We start from the raw sequence: 24,613 nt of genomic DNA, 5'->3' as shown, positions 1-24,613 counted from the left end.
ATCTTGTTCCAATACTTTTGTTATAAAATTACTAGGGAGAAGTTATTAGAATATCAAGTTAATCGCCTTGGGTGATCACATCCTTAATTCTCATGACCTCAGGGCTTGAAAAACCATTAATATTACAAGGAGAAATTGGATACTGATCACTGTTACGAGTTACTTAATTTGGGTCAATCTACAAGAAACTGATCATGTTGTGGTCATGTGAAATAGACGTACTGATCACAACATTCACAAGCAAGAAAATTGTGACACGGTGAGTCTCATGACATAACAAATAACACGAAATTTGATCTTACTACTGTACACATACTTGTAAATTAATTTTCTTGCTTCTTTAAAGTTCAGGCACTAGTGTTCAGCTTAAAACAGACAACCAACACTGGCATTTTCTCCAGAGTCTTGAGCTGTGCTACAATGTCTCTGACAGACGAGGTACATATTGTTTATTACTGTAAATACATTGAACTGCTTAAAAAGGCCCCTCTGTTTAAAGAGACAAGCTTCATCTTCTTTTCTCGTTACAATATATTTACCTCTAATAACATTCTTTCAATATTTCTTTTGCGCAGGACAACGCCCCACTCCAAGCGATGGAGGAACATTCCGAAACAACTGATGACAAAGGTAAAAGAAATATGATGGTTTCCGTATCAGGAACGAATCGCTTTCGAAATTTTGATTGTACAGTGAAAAAATACTTAATTTCTTGGCTTTGGCGTTTTTGTACCTAAAAGGATAGTAGCATGGTTAGAAAACAATTTTAAACTCCAGGACGCTCGAAAAACCCACGGCAACTTTATTAGTTCAAAGAGAACGGTTTATGTTTCCTAAAAGTTTTCTGAGACCAGAAATGTCAACTTAACACCAGAGACTTTGGTCCTTCTCTGTAAGATGTTTATTGTATCGATTTTAACTTAAAGTTTCACTAAACTGCGACAAATTCTTATAACATACATTTTTCAGTTATAGTGTCGTCTCTCTGTTAATAGACTTAAAGGTTTTGTGAAAATATATTTGCTTGGCAATAGAGCACACGCACTTTGGCCAACATTGTCAACAAACTCTTTTGCGGCCGCTTTTTTCTTTTCCACAAACTTAAAATCGTTGAACTTTTTTAAAACGGTGCGTGAAATATTACCAAAATTTATAGCAATTAATTGATCTTAAAAATTTATCTTATAGGCAATTCTTGGGCAAAGTGTTTTTGCTACAAATGTTGAGCATATGCAGTTGTGCTGTGTGTCACATTCCTGACACATGAAAACGGATTTTACCAGATGTTCTCTACCGAATACTTAATGAGAAGAATTGGATACGAGGTTAACAGAATGCCTACTGTGTCTATTGTTAGGAAATAGAATTTCCTTACTGTGATTTGGTTGTGTTTTTTTAGAAGTGTGATGTAAGAGCTTGTGACCGTCATGTTGATCTTATGATCCGAACATGCAGGGGAACCGAACGAGAACTGACATTAATTCAAGCAAAATACGTCAATTTTTCCTGTGTTCCCAAGTCGCTTTCTGTCGCTCTTTTAAAGACATATTTGGGTAATTGGAATAGAGATTGATTTGTTCCGATGCTGAAAATTAAAGTTGATGAACATTTGAGAAACTCAAATTTTATTCCTCGAATTTACTAGCTGTTGTTTGTTTCACAAAAAGTCCAGGCTAACCCTTTTTCGCATTTCTAACGACACATTTGCCCTTTCGAAAACGAAAAGGAATTAGTTTACTATCGATACGAGCAAACATTTTGCTGAACAAAATCGTGGATTTCATTTCTTTACGACTAAATACCAAATTTCTGAGGCGATTGAGGCCGCTTCCGAACAGATATCCACCGAAATAAATCATTGGGTGCACTTAATTGAAAGTCTAGTCTTAGGTCTTTCAATTGGCGTTAGTTCTCGAAATAGACATGCTTGGGAGTTCTTGCCGGACCATTGGCTTGCATCATTGTATTTGAACAGTCTTTTCTTTTTAACTGTTATTCTGTCCGAGTTTTCATTGGACATCCGTTATTGGATTGTATGGCCGTGTTAGCATATTTAGATTTACTTCGATCGTTTAAGTCAAAGATTTCTAAATCAGTGTAAACATTCATGCCCAAGATTTTAGTTAGTGGAGAATAGTCGGAGTTAGCTGAGAGTTTCTTACGATGGAGTTGTAGCGTAGGGCATGCGTTGTAAGTCGAGGGCCAAGATGCTTGTAGTCGAGCTTTCAAAGTTGTGTTTGGGACTGATGTACGATGAACTGTGTTTGAGACTAGTTCTGTCCTTAGTAGTGTTACGCAGTTATAAGATGGCATCTGCAGTTTTGAACGCTAGAAGAGGAGCGCTGATTAAGACAATAATAATAACAATCTTTGAAGTCGACTGGAGAAAACATTAAAATGTCAGCCAGAGTCTTTAGAGCTTTGTACCTCAAAACAAACGCAAGTTCGCTCATATCCTTTTAAACGATTCGTTCTCAACATTAATTTAATTGGAGCCTGTTTTAAACACAATTCATAAAGCCATGCACACGGAACTGTGAATTAATTCAGGGAGGGTGCATCTCTGCCAGTTTAACCGTTCAAACCATATTGCGCACGGTGCAGTTTGTCGTTTTAGTTCCATGCTATCCTGCCAGGGGGATAAAGAAAGGGGGGGGGGGGGGGGGTGAGGGATCTGGAGAAATTCGGCTGGTGGTTGTAGCGCACTTCATTAATCCGTTAACTACCCTGTTCACATTAGCCCCTCAAAACACAAGAAAAGGCTTCAAATTCACGATGTTAATCAATGCACTTCTCTAGACACAAAGTAGTTTTTAATTACTGTGGTTTTCATTACTCTGGGCAATCACAACTGACGCAAAAAGCGCAATGAACCAATCCGAAATCGAGGCAAATATATGTAACAGACGCCACATGAGGGAAAAAGCGTGCGAGCAAGGTACGTTTGGTTTTGGTTTTGCTGCTGATTGGTTGAGAAGGTGGCACATGTTTGCCGCCCAATTACAAAGCGAAGTAAAGCAACACCAAAGCAAACGTGAAATTACTTTGGACACTCAATTGAAAACCGCTCTAAAAGGACAATAATCGGTAATCTTAGAACCTGGAGTTGAACATCATCACATTAAAATTAAAAAATCAATACAGCACACTTATGATTACTCTCCATCTTTTTGCTTTTGTCAGGCCCACTGCCAATGCCTTCAAACATCCAGGAAAATTTGCCTGTTGCATTTGCGATGCTGGAAAAGGTGCCCGATAACTTGAGATGTGATTCCTATTCTTTAATTTTAGAGTCGATTGATAAGACGGAATGCTGTTGTTATCGATAACATAAAATTATGTCTGTCCGACAAGAATTTATAATGAATTGAATCTTCAAGTAAAATAAATCTCTTCGAAATTACTCTTTTTTTCAATCGTGATGTTATGTAAACAAGCGTGTCTAAAAAACAAGCTGATCGGATAATCATACAAGTATTTTATGTGGATCTCTGTCATAACATTGTCTGCATGTGAAAAATAAAAGTGTTTAATGCTTGGTAGTGGTTCTTTATTACTGAAAGTTAATTTTTACATAAAGTAACTGATATAACCCTTATTGGTGGTAAAAGAAAGAAGACCGCAAGAAGACTTAACGTTTTTAATTTCTTGCTTGAACCTTACTGACGGCGAATGGATGAACCCCTGTTCACACTGTAGCACACAGAAAGTATCCCTTCACTTTGCAATTATAGTTGAGCCAGTCAGAATCATCCAGATTCCGTTCGAATGGTGTTGGAAGTTACCTTGAAATCTTGAAAGACTTACGTAAGAAGTGGTGATGACGGAAACAGAAATGGCAAACAAATACAGTCCCTTGTGTTCTGCAGAGAACATTTCATATTGAAATTATTTCTGTCACGCAATTGTTCAAATATTGTCATATATGCAGGAGGATCTGTATAGATTTACAAGAAATCATTAATCTTTAAACAATGAATACGGCTTGTTGACGGAGCAGCTACTGTGACACTTATTTAATGCTTCATCATTGACTAGACGGATTTTAACTTAGATGACGTCAGAAATATCTTTATATCTGATAGGGGTATGTTCCGTGTAAATGGTTAAACTCTCGCTCTACTAAACACGTGACCATTAACTACCCAATGAATGCGCGCACCGTGGATGGAAATCCTGAAGTTACTTAACAATCGGACTAGCCAAACCGCTTTCACAGGGAAAAGGAGGGAGGGTTCCCGGATGTTCCTTGTAAATGGTCGGACTCTCCAGCCAAGCGCTACTGTTAAAGCGTTCAGTAGCATATCCAATTATTTTTGGAGCACACACAGGGGTTGTGTTTTACAATGCACAATGTTCGAACGTTTTTCCTAGGCTTTCTTTTGAGTGTGGGTACTATTCAATTCCCTATAACAACTCTAAAATATATTTTCTGAACATATTATCTCAGTTCCCCAAAACTACTATGAAATGTATTTTCAAAAACACACGTAGCTTTTTCTTATCATACGAATGACGTCTAGTCGTTGGAAGTTCAAGTTTCATCACCTGAACAATGCAATTTTTTTTATGCGTCTAACTAACAATTATACTGCGAAATCACCCCGAATTCCGCCTCTGATAAACTTCCCGACGAGGCTGTAGTCTGAGTTGGCTAAAATCAGGGAATATTCCGCAACATTGAGCATGGTAATTGTGTTATTATTCAATTCATTGTTAACAAAGCACAGTTTTATCACAGAAAAGCTGGAGCGATCTTTATTTTGCCATTTTTCTCCCCTTGAGCCTAACCTGCCTGATGACCTTAAAGAGCTTTCAGCTGCAACCCTACGATCAATAGCACTCAATTACATCCACCGAAGAGGTCCTAAACCTCCCAAGTCACTCCTTAGAGCCATCGAGGAGTTAAAGCAACGCGATGATATTGTCATCACAAAACCCGACAAAGGGTCAGGGGTAGTCGTCATGGACAAATCGGAATACCTACGCTTGTTATCCGAAGCATCCATTAATGAAACGACAAAATTCAGAGCAGTTGATCCAGAGAGGCCGAAGACTAGAGGAAGACCGCCCAGACATCACCATCCACTTCTTCAAAAGGAGAAAGAGCTAGAATCTATTGTCCGCAGAATATTACCCAAAGTGATTGCAGATTCCGTGCGCCCCACAGGCTCCCGGCTAGCACACCTGTACGGTTTGCCTTAGACGCACAAAGAACATCTGGCTATGCGACCCATCTTATCTGCCACACAAACGTATAATTATAGGTTAGCAAAATGGTTAGAGGAGAAGCTACAGCCATTGTCCTATAACAAATACACAATAACTAACACCTTTAATTTTGCGAGCGAGATTCGGGAACTACAGATCAACAGTGGCGATATTCTTGTGTCATATGATGTTTCCTCGCTATTTACCAACGTGCCCCTAGAGGAAACCATACAGATAAAGCTTTCACAGATAACTGGTTCAACAAAACCCACCAATTGAACCTTAGCAGAATGGACCTCGTAGATCTTCTCAGAGCATCCACCAAAGATCAGCTGTTTCAATTCAACGGCCAACTTTACGAACAAACCGATGGCGTCGCCATGGGTTCGCCACTCGGGCCACTCCTTGCCAATGTCTTCATGGGATCCACTGAAGAAACCCTAGAGCTTGCGGGAAAAATGCCTCCTTTTTACAAGAGGTACGTCGACGATACTCTGACAATAATGCCGGACACAAAATCAGCGGCTAATTTTCTCCAGGTTCTTAACAACTGCCACACATCTGTGAAGTTCACCATGGAAACAGAGGTTAATGGTCTGCTACCCTTTCTTGGAATGCAGTTCCTTAACAGAGCTCCCCAAATTGAGACCAAGGTCTACATAAAACCTACTAACACGAGTCTTTTGCTTCACTACCAAAGTCACGTCGATATGCGCTATAAACGAGGGCTTTTGAGAACCATGCTTGATCGTGCGTATCGCTTATCATCGTGTTGGTCGTACTTCTCTGAAGAATGTGACCGTTTGAAAGCTGTGTTCACCCGGTTGAAATACCCACAACAACTTATCAACACCACCGTTAGGAGTTTTGTAGCCTCTAAGGCTGAAGGCACTCAACCAATACCTGCCCCAAGAGACAGTCCAACTGTCCGAATAGTCCTGCCTTTCAAAGATCAGGCTTCTGCTGACCTGGTACACAAACAGCTCAAAGATCTTAGCCAGAAGATTGACACAGTCATCCAACCGATTTTTGTTGGTAACAAAATCCAACAAGAACTAAAGATAAAGGAGAGAAAACCATCTATTGTAAATCAGAATTGTGTTGTTTATAAATATCAATGTGACTTGTGTGATGCAAGTTATGTAGGGTTTACACTTCGGCATTTACACCAGCGCGTGGTCGAGCATAAATACCAATCTTCTTCCATTGGCAAGCATCTTCTTAATGAACACCGTAATGTCCCTAAAGACCTTGACAGAAATTTTTCTGTCCTTAAGAAGTGCATGAATAAGTTCGATTGCTTAGTTTACGAAATGTTGCTAATTAGAGAGTTAACACCATCTCTCAATGTCCAATCGGACTCAATTCAAGCTAAACTATTTACGTGACATTATATATTCAGACATTATGTTAATTTTTTGGTGAACTATTTCTGACATTGACTTCAATTATTTCTATCACTTCGAACTTGATAATGGCGTCATGACGACCCCGAAACGTTGTTCCTTTTTATCGTTTATCTTTACTTGTCTATGTATAACCAAACCTTTACTTATAAGGATTTTTCTCCCCGACAGACAAAATTACGTATATCGGAGGATATCTGTTGACTAGGGACGACGAATATTAATTGCACCATGACCATGTTTGGCAAGTGTTACAATGTGTTAATCAAATAGAAGAAAGATCCTCGCAGTTACTACGCAACTTAAGCAGTTACGAAAAGAAAGCCTGAAAAAATGTGTTAAGCTATACATAATATTTGGTGATCATTTGAGGTCAGGGATCATTTGCGACGCAGCACTCCATTCAACATCAATTTGCAGTGTTTTCTATGGTAAATCAAGTTCACTCGCTGTCAGCAACGTGCAAAAATGTTTACATGGTGTCTCATCTACATAGGCGGTGATAAATACTTGGATCCGAGACCAGATGATGTACCTTTCATTGTGTTTGTTCTGTGGCACAATTAAATGGTAATGACAATATTAATTTAACTAAATCAGTTGAAATGTCAGACCTCATGTTATAATATTAGAAATTTATTTTTGTCCTGAGCCAGAGGACCAACGTGAAATAAACATTGAAAGTTTCATAAGGTGATATACAACACTAAATTTAAAACTTCGTCAAAATTGGTGTAGGAGTTTGCAAGCTGTTCTTTTTTCACCAAAGGAAAAACCACGTGTCAAAAAGTTTCAAATTTTTTTTTGTGTTATCACACTTTTATAGGCGGTTTAGCGTTTATTTCATGGTGCGATTTAGCTCGAATGGAAATAGACGTTTGAGCATGCAACGGGGCGACCTTAACTATTAAATACTAAAGAACAAATTCTCCTATCTTGTTCCCATACTTTTCTTATAAAATTACTAGGGAGAAGCTGTTTAAATATCAAGAAAGTCGCCGTGGTTGATCATATCCTTAATTCTCATGACCTCAGGGGGGTAAAAAACAATTGTTATTACAAGGAGAAAATTGATGCTGATCACTTTTATGGCTTAAAGGGTTACTTAATTTAGGTCGATCTCAAAAATTATTCCCAAGGGATTTTAACGACACGCTGAAATCCCTCGGGACATAAACAAAGGAAAAATACTGACTTCAAAATTGGTCATTTTTGACAAAAACCCTGAACTTACCCATTGAAAAAAAGTCGATTTCCGACGAAATACAAATTTCTTTTAAAAGCTTTCAATCGAATCAGTGTGTCCGAAAACGTTCCCTGAGAACGTTTTAGGCCTTTTAAGGTTCTAGAGACAAAGAAATAGCGCAACAAACTATGAAGTCAGGGTCAGAGTTAAATAGAAAATTCTTTGTGAGAGCGTTATTTGCACTCAAAACTGATTCCCAAGGGAGTTTTACGACACGTCGAAATCCTTTGGGACATAAACAATTGTAAATTACCGACTTCAAAATTTGGTCATTTTTGACAAAAGCCCTGAACTTACTCATTGGAAAAAAGTCGAATTTTGGACGATATACAAATATTCCCTTAAAAGCTTTTAATCGAATTAGTTTGTTCTAGAACGTCTCTTGAGACACTTTTTAGGTTCCCAAGGGAGTTTTACGACACGCCGAGATCCCTAGGAAAATAAAGGAGTAAAAAATGCCGACTAAACAATTTCCTTGTTTTGGACGAAAAACTCTGGACTTACCCCTTGGAAATAAGTCGATTTTTGGACGAAATACAAATAGTCTTTTAAGGACGGTGCCTACTATTGTTACTGCGCATACGTTCTGCGCATCGTGAGATACTCGGGTTTCCTATGGGTGGTGCCTAATAATACAGGAATATTTTTGTGCGGTTTAAACTATACGGATAAAGTAGAACTTACCGAATGCTTTTGGTATCTCAAAAGAAAATTGGGGGTAACCATGCATTTTTCAGAGATAATTAAGCTTCAATTTAGGAAAAAAATCCCATAGATTGCTTTATATTTTGGCGTTTTTTAGAGATATTATTGCTTAATTATCTCTGAAAAATGCGTGGTTACCCCCAATTTTCTTTTTGGATTCCAATAGGCCCTGTTAAGATCTGCTTTTCTCGCATAGTCATAAACCGCACAAAAATACTTCGGTATTAGTAGGCACCGTCCTTAAAAGCTTCCAATCCAATCAGTGTGTCCGAAAATGTCCCCTGAGCCACTTTTTAGGCCTCCCAAGGTACCAGGGACAAAGAAATAGACCACAAAAGATGAAGTCAGGGTGAGAGTTGAAAAGAAATTTCTTTGTCAGGGCGTTATTTGCACTCAAAAATGATTCCAAGGGCGTTTTAAGAAACGCTGAGATCCCCAGGGAAATAAAGGAGTCAAAAAGAGCGACTTGAAAATTTTGATCATTTTTCACCCCAAACCGTGAGCTTACCCCTTGGAAAAAGGGGTCATTTTTTAAAAAGCTTCCAATCGAATCAGTATGTCGGAAAACGTCCCCTGAGACACTTTTTAGGCCTCCCAAGGGATCAGGGACAAAGAAATAGCCCACAAAACATGAACACAGGGTAAAGGTAGAAAAGAAAATTCGTACTCAGGGCGTTATTTGTACTCAAAAATGATTCCCAAGTGAGGCTAAGACACGCCAAGCTCCCTTAGGGAAATAAAGGAGTGAAAATTCCCGACAAAATTTGGACATTTTTGGAGCGAAAACAGTGGGCTTACCCCTTGGAAAAAAAGGCGATTTTTGGACAGAAGACAAATATTCTTTAAGAAGCCTCCAATTGAATCAGTATATCCGAATACGTCCCCTGAGACACTTTTTAGGCCCTGTAAGGAAACAGGGACAAAGAAATAGCCCACAAAAGATAAAGTCAGGGTGAGAGTTTATAAACGGAAAATTATTTGGCAGGGCGTCATTTGCACTTAAAAATGATTAACAAGGGAGTTTTACGACACGCCGAGATCCCTAGGTTCATAAACAAGTGCAAAAATTAGGTTTCCATTGGTGTAAAAGTTCATTCGTTACAAATATCACAACAATAAAATTGAAAACGGCGCTTGGCTTGCATCCAGAGCCTCATCACCATCCGAAACCTCTGCAATCATTAAAACGATAGAGCCGCGCCTGAATGGTTCAACAAGCTCTTCAATCTCCTTTGAAACTTCAACATGTGCCATTTTGCCAATTTGATATTTACACAAGGAATTGTTAAAAAAAAAAGAAAAAGAAAAAAGAAACAACATCACGCCATCTTTTTGAATCAAAGTATTCAATTAGATCAACAGAGACGGAAGGATACGTTTTCATCTACACTTTGTGCTAAACGTGCACCAACTCATCCCGCGTAAACCTCCATAAGCGTCTTGTCTACTACTGAATCAAGTTCACTCAATGTCAGAAACATGCAAAATGTTCACATGGCGTCTCATAGGATGCGAGCTAACCCACAAACCAATGGAGATACATGTCAGCTCTAAAAACATAATACTTTTATTTCAGTCACGTAGCAACAGAGCTGGAAACAACTGCAAGAGCCCAAAGCTCTCAAAAGCGAGGGAAATCAATGACCAACGTTGTAAAGACGCGAATCTGTTAGACTCTCGGCTCATGTACGTGATAAACGAACACCCTGCAATCTCACTGTAGATAAATAGCATCAGCATGGAATCACGAGTAACGAATTCCACGGATCCTATTAACTACAGGAGACGATTTGGCCCGTTAACACTTTTTAACCTTTGCCAAAATTGGTGTAGGTGTTTGCAAGCTGTCAGTTTTCACCAAAGCTGACAAGCACGCTTCAAAAAAAGTTTCAAAATTTTCTTGTGTTCTTATCACACATCTCTTGGCGGTTTGGTGTTTATTTAATAGTGCGATTTAGTTCTAATGAAAATAGGCGTTTGAGCATGCAATTAGGCGAGCTTAATCCCTGAATTTTGAAGAACAAATTCTCCTATCTTGTTCCAATACTTTTGTTATCAAATTACTAGGGAGAAGTTATTAAAATATCAAGTTAATCGCCTTGGGTGATCACATCCTTAATTCTTATGACCTCAGGGCTTGAAAAACCATTAATATTACAAGGAGAAATTGGATTCTGATCACTGTTACGGGTTACTTAATTTGGGTCAATCTACAAGAAACTGTGATCATGTTCTGGTCATGTTGTTGTTATGTGAAATAAACGTACTGATCACAACATTCACAAGCATAAAAATTGTGACACGGGGAGTCTCATGACATGACAAATAACACGAAATTTGATCTTACTACTGCACACATACTTGTAAATAAATTTTCTTGCTTCTTTAAAGTTCAGGCACTAGTGTTCAGCTTGAAACAGACAACCAACACTGACGTTTTCTCCAGAGTCTTGAGCTGTGCTACAATGTCTCTGACAGACGAGGTACATATCGTTTATTACTGTAAATACATTCAACTGTTTAAAGAGACAAGCTTCATCTTCTTTTCTTGTTACAAGATATTTGGCCTCTAATACCATTTTTTCAATATTTCTTTTGCGCAGGACAACGCCCCACTCCAAGCGATGGAGGAACATTCCAAATCAACTGATGACAAAGGTAAAGGAAATATGATGGTTTCCATATCAGGAAAGAATCGCTTTGAAAATTTTGATTATACAGTGAAAAAATACTTAATTTCTTGGCTTTGGCGTTTTTGTACCTAAAAAGATAGTAGCATGGTTAGAAAACAATTTTAAACTCCAGGACGCTCGAAAAACCCACGGCAACTTTATTAGTTCAAGGAGAACGGTTTATGTTTCCTAAAAGTTTTCTGCGACCAGAATGTCAACTTAACACCTGAGACTTTGGTCCTTCTCTGTAAGATGTTTATTGTATCGATTTTAACTTAAGGTTTCACTTAACTGCGACAAATTCTTATAACACACATTTTTCAGTTATAGTGTCGTCTCCCTGTTGAAAGACTGAAAAGTTTTGTGAAAATATAGTTGCTTGGCAATAGAGCGCACGCAATTTGGCCAACATCGCCAACAAACTCTTTTGCGGCGGCTTTCTTCTTTTCCACAATCCTAAAATCGTTGAACTTTTTTAAAACAGTGTGTGAAATATTACCGAAATTCTGGATAGCAATAAACTGATCTTGAAAATCCATCTTATAGGCAATTCTTGGGCAAAGTGTTTTTGCCACAAATGTTGAGCATATGCAGTTGCGTTGTGTGTCACATTCCTGACACATGAAAACGGATTTTACCAGATGTTCTCTACAGAATACTTAATGAGAAGAATTAGGAACGAGGTTAACAGAATGCCTACCTATAGTTAGGAAAACGAATTCCTTTTTTGGTTGAGTTATTTTAGTGGTGTGATGCAAGAGCTTGTGACCGTCATGTTGATCTTGTGATCCGAACATGCAGGGTAACCGAACGAGGACTTACATTAATTCAAGCAAAAGTGTTGTCGTTACAACGTTTTGTAAGTTGTCATCTGGTTGGTTTATTATTTAGGTCTTTCAATTAGCGTTAGTTCTCGAAATAAACATGCTTGGGAGTTCTTGCCGACCCATTGGCTTCCATCATTGTATTTGAACAGTCTGTTGTTTTTTTTAAATTGTTATTCTGTCCGAGTTTTCATTGGAGACCACTTATCGGATTGTATGGCCGTGTAAGCATATTTTGGTTTACTTCGATCGTTTAAATCAAAGATTTCTAAATCATTGTAAACATTCATGCCGGCCAAGATTCTAGTTAGTTGAGAGTAGTCGGAGTTAGCTGAGAGTTTCTTAAGATACAGTTTTCAGATAGCATGCGCAGTGTTGACCGCTAGAAGCGGAGCAAGTCAAGATCTAAGTCGACTGGAGAAAACAAAAATGACATCCAGAGTCTTTACAGCTTTGTACCTCAAAATAAAGGCAAATTCGCTCATATCCTTTTAAACGATTTACTCTTTGAATCAATTGCCGCCTGTTTTGGGGGATCCGCAGAAATTGGGTTAATGTTTGTAGCGTGCTTCATTAAACCGTTAGCTTCCTTTAAACCAAAGTGTTTAACTTTTCCCACCCTGTTCAAATTAGGCCCTGAAGACCAAAGGAAAGTCTTCAAATTCACGATTTTAATCAATGTGCTTCTCTAGACACAAAGTAGTGTTTAATTAGATTGGCTTTCATTTGAGGTTCATAAACCGAAAACAAAGTAATTACTCTGGCCAATCATAACTGACGCAAAAAGCGCAATGAACCAATCAGAAATCAAAGCAAATATATGTAACCGACACCAAACGAGGGAAAACGCGTGCGGGCAAGGTAAGTTTTGGTTTTGGTTTTGGTTCAGATTGGTTGAGAAGGTGGCACGTGTTTTGCTGCCCAATTACAGAGTAAAGTAAAGCAACACCAAAGCAAACGTCAGATTGGACACTCAATTGAAAACCGATCTAAAAGGACAATAATTGGCAATCTTAGAACCTGGGTTGAACATCATCACATTAAAATTGAAAAATCAATACAGCACACTCATGATCACTCTCCATCTTTTTTGCTTTCGTCAGGCCCACAGCCAATGCCTTCAAACATCCAGGAAAATTTGCCTGTTGCATTTGCGATGCTGGAAAAGGTGGAGTGGAGATGTCATTCTTACACTGGGATTGGTTCGGATAGTACGGAAAACTTAGGTGGATAACATAAAATTATGACTGCCCTATAAGAATTTATAATCTATTGAATCTTCCAGTAAAAGAAGTCAGTAAATCTCTTCAAAGTTATTCTTTTTATAATCGTGATGTTATGTAAACAAGGGTATCTAGTAAACAAGCTGATCGGATAATCGTACAAGTATTTTATGTGGATCTCTGTCATAACATTGTCAGCATGTGTAAAAATAAAAGTGTTTAATGCTTGGTAGTGGTTGATATTTACTGAAAGTTAACTTTCACATTAAGTAACTGATGTAACCTTTATTGGTGATAATAGAAAGAAGACCGCAAGAAGACTTAACGTTTTTAATTTCTTGCTTGAACCTTACTGACGGCGAATGAATGAACCCCTATTCAAACTGTTGCACACAGAAAGTATCCCTATATTTTGCAATTACAGTTGAGCCAGTCAGAATCATCCAGATTCCGTTCAAATAATGTAGAAGTTACCTTGAAATCTTGAAAGAGTTACGTAACAAGTGGTGATAAAACAGAAATGGAAAACAAAAATAATCCCTCGTAGTCTGCAGAAAATATTTGATATTTAAATTATTTCTGTCACGCAATTGTTTAGACGTTGCCAAATATGCAGGACGATCTGTATAAATTTACAAGAAATCATTAATGTTTGAACAACGAATACGGCTTGTTGACGGAGCGGCTACAGTGACACTTATTTAATGCTTCATCATTGACTAGACGGATATCTGTTAGGAGGATGTTCCGTGTAAATGGTTAAACTCTCCACCCTCGTTCTACTGGACACGTGACCATGAACTACCCAATTAATACACGTGCTATTGAGGGAAAAACCTTCAGTGACCTAACAATCGGACTAGCTCTACCGCGTTCACGGGGAAAACCCGTATCATTGGCAGTGTTCCTAAACGTCATTGTAATTGGTTGTAATCTACTCTTTCGTTCTACTTAATAGGTTAGCATGAACTAGCCGGGCGCCGTGTAGGGAAAAACCCTCCACTAACCGATTTACAGGGAAAACCCATATCATTGTCAGGGTTTCGGATGTTCCGTGTAAATGGTTGGAGTCTCCACCTTAGTGCTACTGTTAAAGCGATCAGTTACACATCCAATCATTTCTGGCCAACACACAGCGGTTGTGTTTTACAACGTACAATGTTCGAACTTTTTTCCGAGGCTTTCTTTTCAGTGTGGGTACTATTTAATTCCCAAAAACAAGTCTGAAATATATTTTCTGAATATTTTATCTGAATTCCCCAAAACTACCCTGAAATATATTTTCAAAACCACACGTAGCTTCTTCTTATCATACGAATGACGTCTAGTCGTTTGAAATTCAAGTTTCATCACCTGACTAATTAACATTTATGCCGCAATTTCGCCTCTGATTAACTTAGCCGACTAGGCTGTAGTCCGAGTTTGCTAAAATCAGGGGATATTCCGCAACATTGAGCAGGGTGATTGTTTTGTTATTCAATTCATTGTTAACAAAGCACGGTTATTGCAGAAAAGCTAGAGCGATCTTTATTTTGCCATTTTTCTCCCCGACACACGAAATTACGTATATCGCAGGATATCTGTTCACTACGGACGACAAATATTCAGTGCACCATGACCATGTTTGGCAAGTGTTACAATGTGTAGATCGGAAAACGTCCCCTGAGAGACCTTTTAGGCCTCCCAAGGGACCGGGAACAAAGAAATAGCCCACAAAAGATGAAGTCAGGGTTAAGGTAAAAAAGAAAATTCTTTCTCAGGGTGTTATTTGCATTCAAAAATGATTGGCAAGGGAGGTTAAGACCTGTCGAGATCCCTGAGGACATCAAAGTGACACTATCGTTAACTCGTAGATGTGGCTGATATTCAGGCCGTGTTCAATGCAACCAGACCCTGGCTTGTGTTGATAACTATGATAACAGATAAAAGGTGAAACTTCTTATTAGCCATTAAAATTCAAAACTTAGTAGTGGGCAATGAATTATGAAATATGTACAGTCATTTGTTTTTACAGTGCAATCTAAGTTATTTGAACCCTCAATTTTTCGACACTCTCGATTCTTTGGACCGGTAGTTGTTATTCTCTTGGATTTGCTTCAGTCAGATTTTAGATTCTATTTTTTGAACAAAATTCAGTTTCCCAAGAGGTTGAAAAAATTGGTATTCCACTGTAGTGATTCATGCAACGTTATTATACAAATGTTATACACCGTGTGAATTGTTTCCTTTTACTTACTTTTGATAATCTGTTTATTTTTTATTGGTTTTGTGACGTCAGTGACCAGTGCTACAGTTTTCTTCACCTTATTACATAGTCTGGTATAACTTTTTTCAGTAATATAAGGGAAAACACTTATTAATATTTCCTTTTCCGTTTTGTACAAGGTTTAAGTTAAATATTCTTTATTTATATAAGAACAGTTTAACCACTGATTGTTTGAAGGATAAAGTGATAAAATGCTTTTTATTTGCAATATTTCAAGCAAAGTATAAATCGGTACATCATTTTGTGAAATATTCAGGAGAGGACTATGATATGCACACTCAACTCTCTTAAAACACGCTTGTACCTTTTTATTTTTTTTCTCAGAAAAACAGGGTGATGAAGTGTAATGTAAGGAATATTTTACAGAATGCTTACTGTTAATGATACATGGTAGGTATTTCGATGTGTAAAAATGAATGGGACTTCTCAGATGAGGTGCTATCCATAAGCTGGAGTGATGAGGCTGCAGCTGTGTAGTGTTTAGCAGTCTACTGACTTCTTCAATTGGGTTTTTGCTAGTAAGGACAAAAGGTTAACGGGCAGAAACAACCCAACTACCTTAATTGAGAAATTTAGAGAATAAAATCTGCAATGTAAATTTTTGTAGTGGAAGGAAACATTTAGTTTTCTTCTCAATATTACATCAGTTAGGACATGTGGTCGATGCAAGGTAAAGAAAAACTCTTTGACCTTGGTAGGATTTAAACCCATGACCCCACGATTTTGATCACTGATGGACCAAATGTCTTCACTAGGGCAATGCGAAATTTAAGTGGTTTCCTTCCAGCACAGAAATTTTCACTCCATGCAGAGATAATTCTCTAATTTTTCAATTGTGTAATCAGTACTGCACGGCCCAAAATTTCATTATCCTTTAATTGTTGTGAAATTTCCAACTTTATTCCAAGTTAACTCTCTCATGTAGCAAAGTGCAAACAAACTGCTGGGATAACTGCATGATGGATTTTGTTTTTTGGTAACAGGAGAGGCAGCTGAGACAGCTAGGGACAGTTGAGGATTTATACTCCAGTGCTATTTGGTTTTATGTCAAACCAACTTGGCAAGAGAGAGAGAACCTTGGATCCAGGTCATCGAATGCACTCCCTTATCTAGTTTTCATTCTAGTTTTCATATATATAAAGTAGCATAAGGCATTCACAAGCGATTGTCGTGTTGACTTTGCAACTGATATCAAGAATAAGAGCCGGTTTCCCTGAACAAAACCGTATCAGTCTGCACTCTCAAAACAAAAAAACTAATGTGATTGACAGGACGTTATGAAAGGTTCATACTTTTCCAATCCCTTCCAAAACAAATGAAAAAAATGTATAATAATTATAATGCATTCTAAGATTAAGTTGACAGCAAGAAAGGCATCTTGACTCTCTTATAAATCGATATCAGCTTTGCATGGAACTGAGCACCTAGTTTGTGACCAAAATAAACAACTTTATTGTGTAGAAGAATAGCTATCAACCTGGGAATAACAGAAATTTTTATGAGGTATAAGTAAAGTACTCAAAAGAAAGTAGAAAAATGACACAAAGCTAACTTGACTTGGTGTAAGAGTTTATTCGTTACAAATCCCACAAAAATAAAATTGAAAACGACGCTTGGCTTGTATCCAGAGCTTCATCACCATCAGAAACCTTCGCAATCATTAAAACGACAGAGCCGCGCCTGAATGGTTCAACAAGCCTTTCAATCTCCTTTGAAACTTCAAGATGTGCCATTTTGCCAATTTAATATTTACACGAGGAAGTGCTTTAACCTTGTGCCCTGATTTGAAATATTGGGTGAAAACATTATACACTGCGTTATGAGCCCTGATCGAGCCCTGGGGCCCGTTTCTTGAATGTTCCGGTAACTTATCGGGCCCGACAAGTGTCTTTGGCGACTGAATGTTTCTTAAAAGAAGTCAATTTTTGTTAGCTTTGAATAATAAATTTTAAAACCTTATAGATCATTCAGTGAAAATATTAACCAAGTACCATGTCTGTGATCACTGTGTAATCGGCAAAAACATTAAAAAATGTACTTATCGGGACCGATAAGTTACTGGGACTTTCGAGAAACGGGCCCCTGGATGGTTTGACGCTATAAAGGAATCATTCAAATTTAGTATATACCACACAACTGAAAAATGTCTTTCGCGCGTGCTGATTGGCTAGCTCCTAGGTGATTAGCCAGGTACTATTCACCTCCGAGCAACCAAAGAGAAACAAGATGGCTTCCAGTTTCGCCACGGTCACTAACGGGGAATTCATTTAGATAAACGAGGCAGCTGTTACAAAAAATGCAAAAATGGCGTCAAAGTTTAGTTTGACGGCATTAAATGGTAAGTTTTTTAATCTTTACAACCTCATATTCTATGGTGAAAAATGAAACTACAATGCCTTGTCTACGAAAACTGCCGAGCACTATAATTACAATGAAACATCTAATATTTTGCCGCATGGTTTCAAAATCAGAACGAATTTCACTCAACAATTAAAGAAAATGACACCTTAGCAACTAAACAAGTGCGTCAATACTTTGTACAACAAAATTTCCCACCTTTTGTCGGTATACTGTCAAAAAAAGGAACCTTTTTGGCCCGCTAATTATTTAGCCTCCTTTGCAGACGTTGTTTGTGTCGGTCCCATTCTCAGGCTAGCTAATTATTCAGCTTTGTGTGGTATATATTAAAACAATTATTCACCTCAGTGTCGTTAAAAGTGGTGGATATTTTCCGACCCGCGAATATCCACCGCTATTCACCTCCACTTCGGTGAATAATTGTTAACTATTCAATAGCAAACGTGAGTCAGGCCTGTATGTATGTGGCTCGGTCACTATGTTATCATAATCAATTTCCGGTGTAAGTCGTCGACAAGCGTCACGAAAGTTTAGCGAAACAAACATCAAGCTATCTTTGTGACTTAAAGTATTCAATTTAATCAATGGCGACGGGAGGATACGTTTCCACCTGCACTTAGTGTTAAACATGCACCAACTCATCCCGCGTAAGTTACGCCCACAGGCGTCTTGTCTGGTGCTGAATCAAGTTCACTCGCTGTAAGAGCCCAAAGCTCTCAAAAGCGAGAGACGACAATGATCAACTTTGTAAAGACGTGAATCTGTTAGACTCTTCGCGAATGTACGTGATGAGCGAACACCCTGCAATCTCACTGTAGATAAATAGCATCAGCCTGGAATCACGAGTAACGAATTCCACGGATCCTATGTCTTCATGGATTACATATTCAGCACTGTCTTGTAAAGACGTGGATCTATATATAAGACTCTCATATAAGTGATAAACCAGGGGCACCCAACGACAGTTTTCTCTCAGATCCTTTGAAACGCTATTTTAGGCTATCTGGAGTGCTTTTAAAGCTCTGTAGGTTGATCTTAGGCCGCACTATAATATTTTATCTGTTCGGTCATTCTTGGGGAACTCCAGTCTTTTCGAAATTACTAGGACATTTTTGTCCATTTCCCGAAAACCTTAGGTCTTATTTCCTTTCCGCAAATCTTAGCTGACCTTTTTTTTTGGTATCCGAAACGACATTTTCATCAATCCGAAAACACAAGGCCTTGATTCAGTTTTCCATTTTTTTCCCCTGATAAACGAACATCCTGTAATCTCACTGCACATAAGCATGAAATCACATGTTACGAAATCCACGGATCCCATGTCTTCATAGATAGCATTTATTTGGCCCTGTCTGATATCTTGCAGTTAATCCGAGCCGGTAAACCTAAACAAATGCCACAGAGCTAGCATACCCAATGGCATATGAAAAACTTCTCCTAACGGCTCAGAATTATCATTAAGAAAAATCTCCATTCAGTATAATTGAGTTTTCCCTTCATGATTAAGAGCTGAGGTATGAAGGCTTTATTACAAATTTATTACCGAACTGCAGGAGGCGAGTTGGCACGTCAACACTTTTTAACCTTCGTCAAAGTTCATGGTGTAGGAGTTTGCAAGCTGTTCTTTTTTCACCAAAGGACAAAGCACGCTTTAAAAAATGTTTCAAATTTTTCCTGTGTTCTTATCACACGTTTCTTGGCGATTTGGTTTTTATTTCATGGTGCGATTTAGTTCGAATGAAAATAAACGTTTGAGCATGCAACGGGGCGAGAGAAACCCTTGAAACCCTGATATTAAAGAACAAATTCTCCTAGCTTGTACCCATACTTGTCTTATGAAATTACTAGGGAGAAGTTATTCAAATATTAAGAAAATCGCCTACCGTGATCATATCCTTAATTCTTATGATCCAAGTGGTTGAGAAACCACTGATACTACAAGGAGAAGTTTGATGCTGATCATTGTAACGGCACAAAGGTTACTTAATTTGGGCCGAACCGAAAACCTGCTAAAACAAGCTGTTAACATGTTCTGGACATGTCCTGAATAGACGTGCTGATCACAACATTCACAAGCAAGAAAATTGTGACACAGCGAGTCTCATGACATGACAAATAACACGAAATTTGATCTTACTACTGCACACATAAATTTTCTTGCTTCTTCAAAGTTCAGGCAGTAGTGCTCAGCTTAAAACGGACAACCAACAGTGGCGTTTTCTCCAGAGTCTTGAGCTGTGCAACAATGTCTATGACAGGCGAGGTATATATTGTTTATTACTGTAAATACCTTCAGCTGCTTAAAAAGGCCCCTCTGTTTAAAGAGACAACTTTCATCTCTTTTTCTCGTTACAAGGTATTTACCTCTAATAACATTTTTGCAATTTTCCTTTTGCGCAGGACAAGGCCCCACTCCAAGCGATGGAGGAGCATTCCGAATCAACTGATGACAAAGGTAAAGGAAATATGATGGTTTCTTATCAGGAACGAGTCGCTTTGGAAATTTTGATTGTACAGTGAAGAAATACTTGACTTCTTGGCTTTGGCGTTTATGTACCTAAAAGAAGGATAGTAGCATGGGGAAAATAGTTCTTCTTCGTCAATGAACGAACAACGTGGTTTAAAAAACAATTAAACTCCAGGATCAGGATGCTCGAAAAACCGACAGCAACTTTATTAGTTCAATGAAAACGGTCTCTGTTTCCTAAAAGTTTTCTGCGACCAGAAATGTCAATTAAAGAATCTAAACAGATAGACGAATGGCACGAGAAGTGTATTGAGCAAAAAAAGAAATAAGAAAAAAAAAACACACGTTCGAAATATTTCTCTTGAATATTCTTTTCTGGTTTTCTCGACTGATTAGATAAGTGGGAATAAAGAAAAAGTAAAGGGAAATAGAAGTGTTCGCCAGTTATACCAGGGCAATAGATAACGCTCGTCTAAGTTGTATCCCGAAATTAAAATAAAAAATACTGTTAGTTGAGAGCCGATAATTCTCAAATAGCATTTAGTATACGCTTGTTTCCTGAAAGGTGGATACACTGAATGGAGCCCTGTCCCGAATTTCAAATTATGAGTTCATATTTAACACTGTTAATTTTTGTTCTGTGGCTTTTCGACGCTTTTTCTTTAGTTTGCATTTGACCTCTTATTCTGTTGGTTTAGCGAAATGCTTCTTATGCCACAAGAAACATGACGTTGCCGACCCTGAAGAGAAAGTAACAAATTAAAGCCAGTCCCGGTAACTAAACGGACATTAAAAGGGCACTATCACGGAGATTTTGCTGTATGTTTGTCGAAACTGTTCAATTATTTGACTTTGGACCATTTCTCAAACACGAAATTGCTCTTGGAGCAGCGGGGGCTGAAAAATGAAATAAATTCTCTGGACAAGAATAAACTTCGAAAAAGTTTGAGCCATTTAATTTTCCAAGATATATAAGAGGGACTTAAAAGCACTGGTCGTTTTTTTCAAGTGTCAACCCATTTCCATCCTAACCATCTGCAGCCAGGGATGATGATACTAGTTTCTGTGCCATTAGTTGGATCGTTGTTAACAAACCTGAACCATTATTTTGACGTTTACGTCTGTACAAATATGTTTTTAGGATGTTCAAAGTGACACTGAAAATAGGTGACACCCTTTATAACGCATTTATGAACCCAGCATAGCCGCAAAACCGGACTCAAGCGACACAGGCATCTTTTCAGTCACTATCAAATTTATTATCGTGTCCAGATGTTTGTTTTCGGAGAAAACCTCTGATACATTAATTCTCCAATCTGATTGCATGGTCAATGAAAATCGTCCGATGTAAGTCGTATCAACCTTTTTCTCCTTTGCTTTCCGCGCCCGTAGAAGCATCAGTCCTTCTGTGAAAGGTGTTTATTGTATCGACGTAAACTGAAAATTTAATTAAACTGCGACAAATTCTTATAACATGCATTTCTATAGTGTCGTCCCTCTGTTAAAAGACTTAAAAGTTATGTAGAAATTTTTGACCAACATTCAGTTGTCAACAAAAGTGTTGCGTCGGCTTTCTTCTTTCGCAGAAAACTTAAAGTCGTTGATGCTTTTTTAATACGGTGGCCGAAACACCAACGAAATTTATAGCAATCAATTGATCTTGGAAATCCATCTTTGGCAAGTTTTGGAAGGAGTGTTCTTTTGCTACAAATGATTAGCATATGCAGTTGTGCCGTGTGTCACATTCCTAACACATGAAAAGGGATTTTACCAAATGTTCTCTACCGAAGAATGAGAAAATCTGGGTAGGAGATAAACAGAATGCCCACTGTGTCTATAGTTAGGAAATACAATTTTCTTATTTGATTAAGTTATTTTAGTGGTGTGACGTTACAGCTTGTGACCGTCATGTTTATCTTGTGATCCAAACATGCAGACGAACGGAACGAGAACTAACATTATTCAAACAAAATATGTCAAATTTTCCCTGTGTTCTCAGGTCGCTTTTTGTCGGTCTTTAAAATACATGTTTGTGTGATTGTTTTGTTCCGATGCTTAAAATTTAACTTCAGTTGAAGACCGTTTGAGAGTCAAATTTTACTTCCCGAATTTACTAGTTGTTGTCCAGGTATTACGAAAAGTCCAGGCTAACCCTTTTTCGCATTGTCAACGCCACATTTGCCCCTTCGGAAACGAAAGGAATTAGTTTTCAATTGATACGAAATCTCGAGCAAACATTTTGCCGAACAAAACTGTGGATTCCATTTCTTTACGACTAAATCCAGTAATTTCTGAGGCGAATAAGGCCGCTTCCGAACAGATATCGACCGAAATGAACCATTGGGTGCACTGAATTCAAAGTATAGGTTATCCTACATAAACGTTTTGTAGGTTGTCATATGGTTGGTTTCTTATTTAGGGCTTTTAATTAGCGTTAGTTCTCGAGATAAACACGCCTGGGATCTCTTGCCATTGGCTTGCATCATTGTATTTGAACATTCTGTTTTTTTTTTTAAACTGTTGTTCTGTCCGAGTTTTCATTGGATACCCGTTATTGAATTGTATGGCCGTGTAAGTATATTTAGGTTTACTTCGATCGTTTGACCCAGAGACAGTTCTAAATCAATGCAAAAATTCAAGATTCTAGTTAGTTGAGAATAGCCGGAGTTAGTTGAGAGTTTGTTGAGATACAGTTGTAAGATGGCATGTGCAGTTTTGACCACTAGAAGTTGAGCAAGTCAAGATTGAAGTCGACTGGAGAAAACACAATATGTCAGCCAGAATCTTTACGTAGCTTGGTACCTCAAAACAAACGCTTGTTCGTTCATCCCCTTTTAAATTCATCATAGCCAGCAACACTTTACGGAACTGTCAATTCATTCGATCAGGGTGGATGCATCTGTGTCAGTTTAATTTCAAACCACATCACGCGTGCCGGTTCGCACGGTGCAATTTGTGTTTTGGTTGCATGCTATCCCGCGAGGGGAATGGGGATCCCCAAAAAATTGGGTTGGTGTTTGTACTTAATATTTAACCCTTACCTTCCTTTAGGCCAAACTGTTTAATTGTCCCTACTCTGTTCAGATTAGGAAAGGATCCAAGGAAAGGCTTCAAATTCATGATGTTAATCAATCTGCACTATTCAAGACATAAAGTAGTGTTTAATTAGAGCGGTTTTCAAATGAGTGTCGAAAAAACAAAACCAAAGTAATTGCTCTGGCCAATCCGCATCAGACGCAAACAGTGCAATGAACCAATCAGAAATCGAAGATAAATATATGTAACCGACGCCAAATAAGGGTAAACGCGTGCGAGCATGGCACGATTGATTTTGTTTTTTTTTTGAGAAGATGGCACATATTTTTCTGGCCAATTACAGAGCGAAGCAAAGCAAAACTAAAGCAATTGTGAAATCACTTTGAACACTCAATTGAAAACCACTCTGATCTAATAGTAAGTAAGTAAGTGAACTTTATCTAGACAGGGTGGCCCAATCAGCTACGGGGCTGTTATCTTGAGGGGCCCTGTATACACCTAAAATAATTATTATTATGGTATGAGAAAAAAATTACAATATAATAGGACAATAATAAGTAGTCTTAGAACCGTGAGATGCACATCATGACGTTAAATTTGAAAAATCCAATACAGCACACTCATGATCACTCTCCATCTTTTTGCTTTCGTCAGGCCCACTGCCAATGGGTTCAAACATCCAGGAAAATTTGCCTGTTGCATTTGGGATGCTGGAGAAGGTGCCTGATAAGTTGAGATGTCAGAGCGCTATTTCGTCAAGTGAATTTCATGTTTCTGGATAACGTAAAATTCTGGCTGCTCTATAAGAGTTTATTATCCGTTGAATCTTTCCGAAAATAAGTTAAATCTCCTAGAAACTAGTACTTTTTTTTTGAATAGTGATGTTATGTAAACAAGCGTATCTAGAAATCAAGCTGATCGGATAATAGAACAAGTATTTTATGTGGATCTCTGTCATTACATTGTCTGCATGCGTAAAAATAAAAGTGGTTAATGCTTGGTCGTGTTTCATGTTTATTGAAAGTTAATTTTTTCATAAAGGAACTGATATAACTCTTATTGGTGATAAAAGAAAGAAGATCTCAACAAGTCTAAACGTTTTTAATTTGTTGCTTGAACCGCTTTCTGACTGTGAATAGATGAACCGCTGTTCGAACTGCTGCATACAGAAAGTATCCTTATACTTTGCAATAATTACA

At 38.0% G+C, this 24,613-nt stretch overlaps 2 protein-coding genes across 4 annotated transcripts; both read left to right on the top strand.

The window, feature by feature from the left end:
• Positions 1-240: 240 nt before the first annotated feature.
• On the top strand, positions 241-24,413 carry LOC146475155 (uncharacterized). 3 transcript variants are annotated; one of them, XM_085116218.1, is made up of 6 exons: positions 241-259; positions 347-438; positions 576-630; positions 10,960-11,051; positions 11,172-11,226; positions 13,168-13,607. In XM_085116218.1, exons 2-6 carry the CDS (start codon positions 421-423, stop codon positions 13,296-13,298), a joined length of 351 nt encoding a protein of 116 aa, XP_084972344.1. In that variant the 5' UTR covers positions 241-259; positions 347-420; the 3' UTR covers positions 13,299-13,607. The 3 variants fall into 3 exon arrangements, with proteins under 3 accessions (XP_084972344.1, XP_084972347.1, XP_084972346.1); XM_085116221.1 differs by lacking the exons at positions 241-259; positions 11,172-11,226; positions 13,168-13,607 and adding exons at positions 20,312-20,366; positions 24,069-24,413 and having other exon boundaries at positions 294-438; XM_085116220.1 differs by lacking the exons at positions 241-259; positions 13,168-13,607 and adding an exon at positions 24,069-24,413 and having other exon boundaries at positions 294-438.
• LOC146475156 (uncharacterized) lies at positions 5,487-6,775 on the top strand. Its single transcript, XM_085116169.1, has one exon. It carries the CDS (start codon positions 5,502-5,504, stop codon positions 6,597-6,599), a length of 1,098 nt encoding a protein of 365 aa, XP_084972295.1. The 5' UTR covers positions 5,487-5,501; the 3' UTR covers positions 6,600-6,775.
• Positions 24,414-24,613: the final 200 nt, after the last annotated feature.

The sequence above is a fragment of the Pavona decussata genome, unplaced genomic scaffold (assembly GCF_977016875.1).
Source record: "Pavona decussata unplaced genomic scaffold, jaPavDecu1.1 SCAFFOLD_85, whole genome shotgun sequence".
Lineage (NCBI taxonomy): Eukaryota > Metazoa > Cnidaria > Anthozoa > Scleractinia > Agariciidae > Pavona > Pavona decussata.
This window is presented reverse-complemented; position numbering and strand designations above follow the sequence as displayed.

Coding starts and splice junctions, on each gene's coding strand:
- LOC146475155 (XM_085116218.1), top strand. Junction 631..10,959: donor CGAAACAACTGATGACAAAG/GTAAAAGAAATA, acceptor GCTTCTTTAAAG/TTCAGGCACTAGTGTTCAGC. Junction 11,227..13,167: donor CAAATCAACTGATGACAAAG/GTAAAGGAAATA, acceptor TGCTTTCGTCAG/GCCCACAGCCAATGCCTTCA.
- LOC146475156 (XM_085116169.1), top strand. CDS start 5,502: ATGGACCTCGTAGATCTTCTCAGAGCATCCACCAAAGATCAGCTGTTT.